We start from the raw sequence: 8,882 nt of genomic DNA, 5'->3' as shown, positions 1-8,882 counted from the left end.
AGGGGTAGGGGGTAAGGGGTGGCGGCCGGGTGTGGAGTGGAGTGGCCGAGGCCTATAGCCTCATCGGCGGACAGGAAAACAGTACGGAGAATTTAAACGCAAAAGCCGTCGTGTCGCGTCGTGGACTCGGGTTGCGCTGACGGGGCCCTCACCGTCCAGGGTGGGTCCCTCTGTTATGCCGTGACCCGAAGCCCGCGTCCTCTCGCTGACCGTCACGATTAATTATAAAGGAGGCGTGGCTCGTCCGCTTCCGCCCGGGCCGCTCATCAAAAGTGTACCACTTGTTTATCCTCGGATCGTTACTCGTTACTCGGCCGCATCGCTCCGTCTACGACCGCTATGACACGCCCGCTGCTGCTCCCCGCAGCAGCCAGCATGTCCTGCGATCGGCGCACAGTGTAACACCCGCTAATGGCTCTGTTGTTGTTTGCGCTATCCAGCCCCCCCCCCTCCCCCTTGCAGCTTCTAGCATTTTGCAAGGGGTGGGTGGATTGCGTCATCGAAAATCCCACATCGTCTAGCGGCCCCAGAGACAGGGGTAAGAAAAAGGGGTCGGAGACAAACGAACACGATCGAAGAGCCGAGAGGCAGGTTGTTTAGCAGTCGGGTTGTTTTTCGCAGAGGCAATAAAAAGGGGTGTCCTGGACGGTGGCACCGTTCAAAACACCCCAGCCCTGTCGGGTGGGGTGCGCCGCGCGCTACCCGGGGCCTGGCGGCGGCGATGGCGGTGGTGGTTGGAAGCAGCGCCGCGACGCAGCGCAGCGTCGCGGCGCGAGCGAGCGAGACGGCGGCAGGGGCGGAGGCGCGAGCGAGAGTGAGACAGAGCGAGGCGGAGAGAGTGAGAGAGAGGGTGGAGAGGGGCGCCTCGCCCGGCTGCCGGCGGTGGTGGGGGCCGCGGCGGTCGATGTGAATCAGTCAGTGGCGAGCAGTGCAGCCGCCAGGATCCCCCGGAGCGACACCGCGCCCGCCCCGCGACAGGCCCCGTGGCCCCGCTGGCCCCGCCGCAGGCAGGCCGCAGCAGCCGTGACGCCAGCCAGCCGCTTATCTCGTTGGTCTCCGGAGCAGAGAGAGATGATATAAACGGACGGTCGCGAGGGGGGGCCGTCAGTGCGGGTTGGGAGCAGTGCTTGAGCAGAGCGCTGGCAGAGTGCTGTGCGCTGGCCACCGGAACACTGGCCACCAGAACTGGCATGAGGGCGGATCTCCAGTCCTTCATACGACACACCTCCTCCGACCACTTTTCGGAAAAGCACTAGTGACACCCCTATGACGGCTTTGTAGCAAAGCTGGATCTCTGTGATATTCCCCCTTTTTATTTTTATTTTCCCCTTATTATTTTTAATCCTCCCCCCACCCCTTTACCACCGGAGTGCGACGTACCCCTCGCACCCCTTGGAACTTTCTTGTGAAAAAGTGAAGAGAAGTGAATAAGTGAAGATGGCGCTGATTCTCCCCGAGTCCGACAAGAAGCCCCACCTCATGATGGAAGCTCAGCAGCCTGCCTCCGGTAAGTTGAGTCCGTCTTTGTTTTGCTGCGGCACCCTACGCACATCACGTAGGCCCTGGCGAGCCAGGTCCCTGCGCATGCGCCAACATGGCGGCCGTGGCGGGCGCCACATGGCGGCCCCGTCGTCCTGCACATGGCGCCCCGACGGCGAAGTTGGGAAACCGATGTCTGTTCCCAAGGTGTCCCCCTGCTGCAGTCCGGGACACCCCTCCAGCCGCCACCCTCCCCCTCTCCTCCCCGCCGTCTGTCGCCGCCCCTGCCTCTTTTCTCTCCTGTGAGAGTGGGTCAGCGGCGGGGGGGCAGGGGAGGGTGTCATGTCGGGGCGTGGTGGTGGGGGATGGGGTCCCTCTGCGCGTCCCGTAAAAAGCTCTCCCGAGTTACTTTCGACACATGAGTAAAGACGTTGTCCACATACTCAATGTGTACGATACTTTCCCTTTGGAATTCATTGTATTCAAACTTCACGATCACGTCAAAACGCACGCCAGCTAGCACACTAGCCTAGCAGGCACCACAAGCCACATTTGCTTATCCTTGTTGGTGTCCCAGGTGACCCCTTTCAGTTAGCATACGGCGTGGAGGGTTTTCGATTCTTCGAACGAGGGAAAAGTCCCATGTTTTGAAGTCTGATGAGGTGGGGAGGGGAGGACTGGCAGGACGGCCGACTGGGCGTCGGACCTTTGTGTCCGTAGACGACCTTGCTCCATTTCTGAATTAGCCCAGCGTTCTCATCTTTACCCAGACCACTCACCGCACCAAAAAAATCAGCCGTTTTCACAATTCTGAATGCCTTTGTAAAAAACACTGAGGCCTAGTCTCATATTGCATCCCTACCCGGTAGTCTATCTACCCCATTGGGTGGTTGAAGAGCCGCGAGTACTGATGAGTCAAGGGCGCTACTCGGAAGTGGAGCACAGGGGCGTGGGAGGGGCGCCGGCAAACGCGGGGGTGAGGCTCATGGCGAGCTCGGCGGCGCCCAGGCACGGCCGGGCCACGGCCGAGGCCGGCACCCATCGATTTGCCTCCTGCTGCTCTCTTCCCCTCTGGAGGCTGCGTTTTGCGTTAGAAGCGGCTATACGCCGCCACACCACGCCACCCAAGGTAATCCCCGCTGCCTCTTGCGACTCGCGTATATTTTTACTGCGGCAAAAGCCTTCTACTCGAGATAAGACCGCCCTTTGCCTCATCGGATAGGGAGGAACTCTGCTGAATAATAAGATTAAGCCTCGCGGAAGGTCTTCTTGATGACGGCCGGCCTTGTCGTGGAAGCCCGCGCTAGCCTTGGGTCGTGAGACGCGCGCCCCCGCTCCCCCGCCCTCCGCCGCGCCGCGCTCCCTCTCCCTATGCCGGAACGATTTCGGTTCCTTCTTTCGCGGACGCGGAAACCGCGCCATGGCGTTTTGCGATGAAAAAGCTCTGCGCCTTCCCCCAAGGTCCGCTCTACTCTCTGGAGCCGCAGCCGCGCCTCGCCCCCTCTCGGGCCGACCACGGGCCGTCGATCGACTGCCCCTGACCGGCCGCCAGAGCCGGGTGGACTCCGCGTCCCCCGGCGTCCCTGACTGCCTCCCGGGGGTCGACGCCCGGACACCCTCCCCGCCCCGAGCGCCCCGAGCTCGCGTGCGGCCCGCGGACCTCCCTAAAGGAGTCTGCGCGACAGGCCTCGGGAAGCAGCACGCCACATGATGGCGGGCGACCAATGGAAAATCGGTGTCGTTTCCACTTTGACTTTGTCTTTTCGGTATCGTTGTAATGTGACACCCGGCAACGGGACCGACCAGCTAGCCGGGCAGATGGAGTATACAGAATACATTTCGATGTTGTTTTGACGGAGAAACCAGCCCATCGTGTCGCTGCGCTTAACAGCACTCGGGCTGCCGGCGCTGCTGGCTCGGACCGGCCTGGGGCTGAAAGGCGAGAGGTGAGCGGGCGGCCCGCCCGACCGGTTCTGCTCTCAGCCTCAGCGTTGGGTCCGAAGTCCGGCTACAGGGGGAGCGCGAGTCCTGAGTCCTGCAGAGGCCGCCGTGGTGGCAGTCGCAACGACATTATCGCCGAAGCCGCGCGATTGGAGCGGAAGTCACTCGCCTCTCATCCACTTCCTGACTCCCCCACCCCCCACCGTCGCTCGGCCGCGGCGCGCGCTACCTCCTGAAATGTGTCGTGTTATTGTAGCCTCGGGCGCAAAAAGTAAAGAGACGGCCTTAACGACGCGATTGACCTTCGCTCGATTGTAGGCCAAGTCCCCGCGTTCGTCATTTACATACGTCTTGAACGCCTTAAGCGCGCGTGGCGTGATCGCCTGATCGCGCGGTGGGGTGGGGTGATACCTCGGCTGATACCGACCCGACCGCCCCCTGCCGGGCCAGGGCCAGGTGGGTGCAGCGGGCGGTCGCGGCCACAGACCTCGCCTCGTAGAGAGCGGGAGGCGGGAGGGGAACACTCTGTAGCTGGTTATCGCAAACGCTCAAACACACTCACGCACACACACACTCACACATGCACGGCCGAGCAGCACTCTGTTAAATACTGGCGGAGCACGCTTTTCTGCTGACAGGTACCCGGTTCGGCCTGTCACGCGGCCCGCGCGTGCTCGTGCTGCGCTTGTGTTTTGACTGACCGGCAGCGCGCCGGCGCCACGCCGCTGTGCGGCTCGGTGGCCTACCCTGGCCCCCCTGGCTGCCGCCCCGCACTTCGGGGTCTCAGCCTGAGGAGCGTGTCAGCAGAGGATTGTTGCACGTGTGTGTTTGTGCGTGAGCTCGCTTGCGTGTGCGTGAGTTCGTGCATGGTGCGTGCGTGAAGGGGCCGCGGTGCGGCGGCGGGTGCGGCACGGCTCGTCTCTGCATCACATCGTGGAGCTCGAGGAGGTGGGGGGCAAGCAGTGAGCAAGCAGCGCAACTTGCTGTGCGATGTCGAGCCAAGGCCGTAACGTTAGCAGCACAGCCTTCTTGTCGCGCTGCTCTAACCCGATTGGCAGAGCTGACTAGTGCCAACACTTAAAAAGAAAATACAAAAAACAACTTGTTTTATGTTTCTTTAAGGCTATGGGCATCCTGCTTGTTTATGCTCGCGAGCACCTTTCCTTACTCGGCCTCTGGTGTTGTTCTCCCCTCGGGGTGCTGCTGCTACGCCCTGAGCGCCGGAGTGCGTTCACACCGCTCCCAACTGCGCTGCGGTGTACGCTATACTGGGCGCACCAAGCCTTGCAGTTTTGTTTTTGTCAAGCCCAAGGTTGGCAGCGGCAGAAGCAGGGCCGCGGATGCAGTCGCGCGGGTGTCGGGAGGCGGCGGGGTGGCAGCCCCCGGCCCCCTGGCCCTGCAGGTGCGAGGCGTGGCGCGAGTGGCGATCGCAAGCTGAATCAGCAAAAATACACCACGAGCCACTTTGCGACTTAGCTCGACCGCCAAAAGTAAATAAAAAGGCTTCTTAAGCGGCGATGGCGTGATTACGCGAGTGCGCTTATCTGACGCGCGATCGACGTTCAAAGGTTCAATTTCCTGAATGGAGAGATTATGACGCAAAATCAGAGAAAAGTGAGCTAAGAGACTGTTTTTGTCAGTTGTTTTTGTCAGTTGTTTTTGTCATGGGATCAAGTGGCATGGATGGCACCTGCTCATGCGAAGGTGGGCATGTAGTCTAGCAAATGTAAATTTTCAAACAAAAAAATCAGTTCTGAAATACTTTAAAAAGTTTGAACATTTTAAAAATCGTACGAGGAACATATTTCAATAAAATTTTGGGCTTGAACATTTGAGCATTAACATCTTTATTTATCTGCGATACGCGGTCGCCGAGCCGAGACGAGGGTGGGTGGTGGCAGAGCAGTTCTGGGTGTTTACCCGTTGGCAGGCGGCAGGCGCGCACTGGTTCTGGTTACTCATACGAGTCACCCCCTCCCCTGCTAAGTTTAGCCATAACGCCTTTTGTTTCTGGTTACTTTTTTATTAAGAGCTTTGGCTGTCAACGCAGCGCGACGCTGTTTTCCCGTTACCGCCCCGGCAGGCCGTTGCATGCGGGGGAAAATAAAAACAGGAAAACAGAGACAATTTTAGCCTGCAGGAGGGCGTGGCGACGACGGGCAGGTACCCCTCCTGCGGTCGACCGGCCTTCCTGGTCGGGCGCGGCGTGAAACAGCAGGGATGAGAGATTTAATCAACTCATCAATCGTTGATCAGCTCCGGGACCGTGAGCTTCACGCTTCACGTGCGGCGAGCAGCCTGGGGCTAGCCTGGGGCCAGCCTCCGGCGGCAGCCACGCCCGCCACAATCAGCTGGGAGCGTGCGGGCGAGGGGTGAGGGGCCGGGCGGAGCTGACCTTGTAGACGAGGAGGATGGGCCCGGGCGGGGCAGCTCTCCCCGGCAACAGAATGGGTTCACTTCATGGGAGACGGCCGCCCCGCCGCCCGCCGGACCGCTGATGCGGGTGGGCATTGCAAGGGGCGAAGTGAGCCAGAGCAGAAGGGTGGCAAGTACAATTAGACTGGCACTGTTAAGCGAGCCGTTGAGGTGGGAGGAGGTGTGCTCAAGGATAAGTTGACCAATAACGACCACATTGCACGGCGGCACTCGCTGCCAAGCACCACCGACCCACCCCGCGGCCCCACCCCTCTCCCCTACACCCCAGTCCACGGCTGGTGCGCGGATGTCCCGGACAGCAGCACGGCAGCAGCTAAGATTAGCCCCCGTCTCGGTCCTCGTGTCGGATGCCCTTATGAAGGCCGCCCACTCACGCACTGTGTCTCTGTTGCAGGGTCGCGCCGCGCCGCCGCCATGCTGGTCGTCATGGTAGGCCTGCCGGCCACGGGCAAGACGCTGCTGGCCAAGAAGTTGGCCAACTACCTCAACTGGACCGGCCAGAAGACCAAAGGTGAGTAACAGATGAGGGTTGGTTCGGGGCGGCTTCAGCTTTCCTGAATCCTCCCAGACGACGCGGTCTCTAACCGACTGTTGGCGTCCCTTTGCAGTGTTCCGCGTGAGCGACTACCGCCGCAAGCACGTGGAGCTCTACAGCCACGACCTGTTCCGCTGCAACAACAGCGAGGCGGCCGAGCTGCGCAAGAAGTCCGCCATGGAGGCGATGGACGACGCGCGCAACTACCTGCTGCAAGGCGGCCAGCTCGCGGTGAGTAAAGCGGCAGGAGGAGACCCCGGGGGAAGTCCCGTCCCCGCCTGGGTGACGGCGATCGCACGAATTCAGTCACTTGTCCTTTTGCGCGGCCTTTTGGATGTCGCCGGGGCCGGGGCCGACTCATTTAGACGGCCTCGCACCGAGGGGGAGAGGGGGGAGGAGGGGTAGGAAGGAAGCGCGATGCTGCGCGCCGAGGAAACACAGGGCTAATTGTCGCCGTTGTGCTGGCCGAGGCCGGGGCCGGGGCCGGGCCGGGGGAACGACCAGGACTGCCCCACATTCCGGGGCGACTGGCCTGGCACGCGACAAAGGCCGCCGTTCACCACCGCGGCGCGCTCTCGGCCGTCCCTTTGAGGGCGGCCGGCCCTTCACCCAGCACACGCACTGTGCCCTGTGCCGTCGAGGACATCGATCTGCCATAGCCATTCAATTTAACTCATTTTTCGTATTTTTTTCTGCCCCCCGCAGATCCTGGACGGCACCAACTGTGACCGCTCCACCCGCACGCAGGTCACGGACACGTTCACGCGCCAGCACCAGATCCGAGTGCTGTTCATCGAGTGCGTGTGCGACGACGAGGACCTGCTCGAGAGCAACACCAAGGTGAGGACGAGGGCTGCGAGGAGAGACCGGGCGAGACGGTCGTCATCTGCCGGTAAAGGGAAACGGGCGGAGGCGCGTGCGGTGCGCGCCGTGCCAAGTTTTATTTCGGTTTTAGGGAGTCGTGGCGAGCGGCCAGGCGCGATGTTGTGCGAGGCTGGGGAGAAGCGGAGGCCGAGGGTGTGGCTCTGCACCAAGCCTACCGAGCGAGCTGATTGATATGTTTTCGTTTTTTCGACCGGCGCGCGGACTTTCCGAGCATTGCCGCGCATCTCAGAGTCCCGGGGAACAAACTTGAGCTGGCAGCAGGGTCTGCTTTACCGAAGCCCCCCTCCTGCAGCAGGCGTCAGGTGAAGGCCCTGGCCCTGGATAGTTTCCAGTCCGCGCGCACCGAAATGACACTGTCGGGTCCGTAGGCTCAAGGGTAACCTGTGCAGCCCGGTGACGTCACCGTCGTGGAAGGTAGCACCAGCAGCAGGCACCCGTTGGCCGTCTACAAGTCCGCGAACAACATCGCAGTCAAGGAGTAGTATACGGCAGAGCATCTGGGGGCGTTTTATGGTCCCTTGTCTCTGGCTGTGGGTGTGGGTGGGACGGGCATGGTCCCTTGTCTCTGGCTGTGGGTGTGGGTGGGACGGGCCGGGTACTCGTACTTGTTTTCGTCTTAACAAGGCCACCATGCGTCACCCCCTGGCAGCGGGCGTCTTCGCTGCCATTCCCTGCTCGTGCCACAATGGGAGCGCTCCTCGAGTGCACACAACGAGCGTACAGTAGCCTACCCGCGCGGCGCGGTGGGCTGGCCCCAGGTGAGGAGTGGCCCGGCCCCCTCCGCCCCCGCTCTGCCCCCCGCGAGGCGGCGGAGCGGCGGTTAGCTCCGCTCCATGATTGTTTGTCGCTCGGGCGCGGGACGCCGCCGGGACGCCAGGACATTGACTCCCGCCGCGCCTCCTGCCTGTGCATTTCGACTCCTGCCTGCCGCCGGGTAGTCTGGCCGGCCTGCTCGGCCGCCTGCTTGTAGGCCGCGCGGACGGAGAGAGGGGGGAGCGAAGGCGGGACAGAAATAACCTGGGTCGCGTTGTGCCCCGCAGCAGGCGGAGCACTGCCAGCCAGAGCCCTCAATCCGCGACCCAATCCAGAAGGGGACGGTCGGTCGCGCTGAGTGACCTGACCCTGTGTTAAAGGGTGGGGTGGGGCGGGGGGATGCTTTCATTCACAAGACTGTCCGTCCTTGCCCTTTTCAATCCACCCTCGGCTCTACCGGGACGGCTAAATCTGTTCGGAGCCGATCTAGTCGCAAACATGTTTCGAAGCCCACCCGCACCCGCTGACGCCACGCTGCCGCGCTGACGCGCCGGGTCTGTTTTCCCAGCGGGACACACCCCCGGCGGGGCGGCGGGGCCTAGGCGATCGCACGCGCCGCAGCGGGGCGGAGCAGGCGGAGGCAAACACATCGTAACGAATGTCCTCGCGCTGACGCCGGCTGTGACGTCCGCGACGCCCCCTTCCCCATCTCTCGCGCCGCTTCACTTGTTGTCTTTGCTCGCCCCCGGGGGGTCTATCCTTAACTCGCGGGTTCTACTCACGTGTTCGTCCAGCTCGCCCGCCGCTCCATTGTCCTGCAAGACGGCCTTAATGTATATGGAAGCCCCCCCCC

General features: G+C 62.0%; 1 protein-coding gene across 1 annotated transcript in view; it reads left to right on the top strand.

Moving 5' to 3' along the window:
• The first annotated feature begins 900 nt into the window (after window positions 1-900).
• The window catches only part of LOC113215386 (6-phosphofructo-2-kinase/fructose-2,6-bisphosphatase), a 12,373-nt gene continuing 4,391 nt past the window's right edge, over window positions 901-8,882 (top strand). Inside the window, exons 1-4 of the mRNA XM_026435004.2 lie at window positions 901-1,507; window positions 6,251-6,367; window positions 6,465-6,622; window positions 7,097-7,231. Coding sequence (XP_026290789.1) covers window positions 1,438-1,507; window positions 6,251-6,367; window positions 6,465-6,622; window positions 7,097-7,231 — 480 coding nt within the window. The 5' untranslated portion in view covers window positions 901-1,437. The remainder of the gene's footprint in view (window positions 1,508-6,250; window positions 6,368-6,464; window positions 6,623-7,096; window positions 7,232-8,882) is intronic.

This window comes from Frankliniella occidentalis, unplaced genomic scaffold (assembly GCF_000697945.3).
Source record: "Frankliniella occidentalis isolate FOCC.00 unplaced genomic scaffold, Focc_3.1 Scaffold92, whole genome shotgun sequence".
Lineage (NCBI taxonomy): Eukaryota > Metazoa > Arthropoda > Insecta > Thysanoptera > Thripidae > Frankliniella > Frankliniella occidentalis.
Note: the sequence above shows the minus strand (reverse complement) of the source record. Positions and strands in the feature narration are given on the sequence as shown.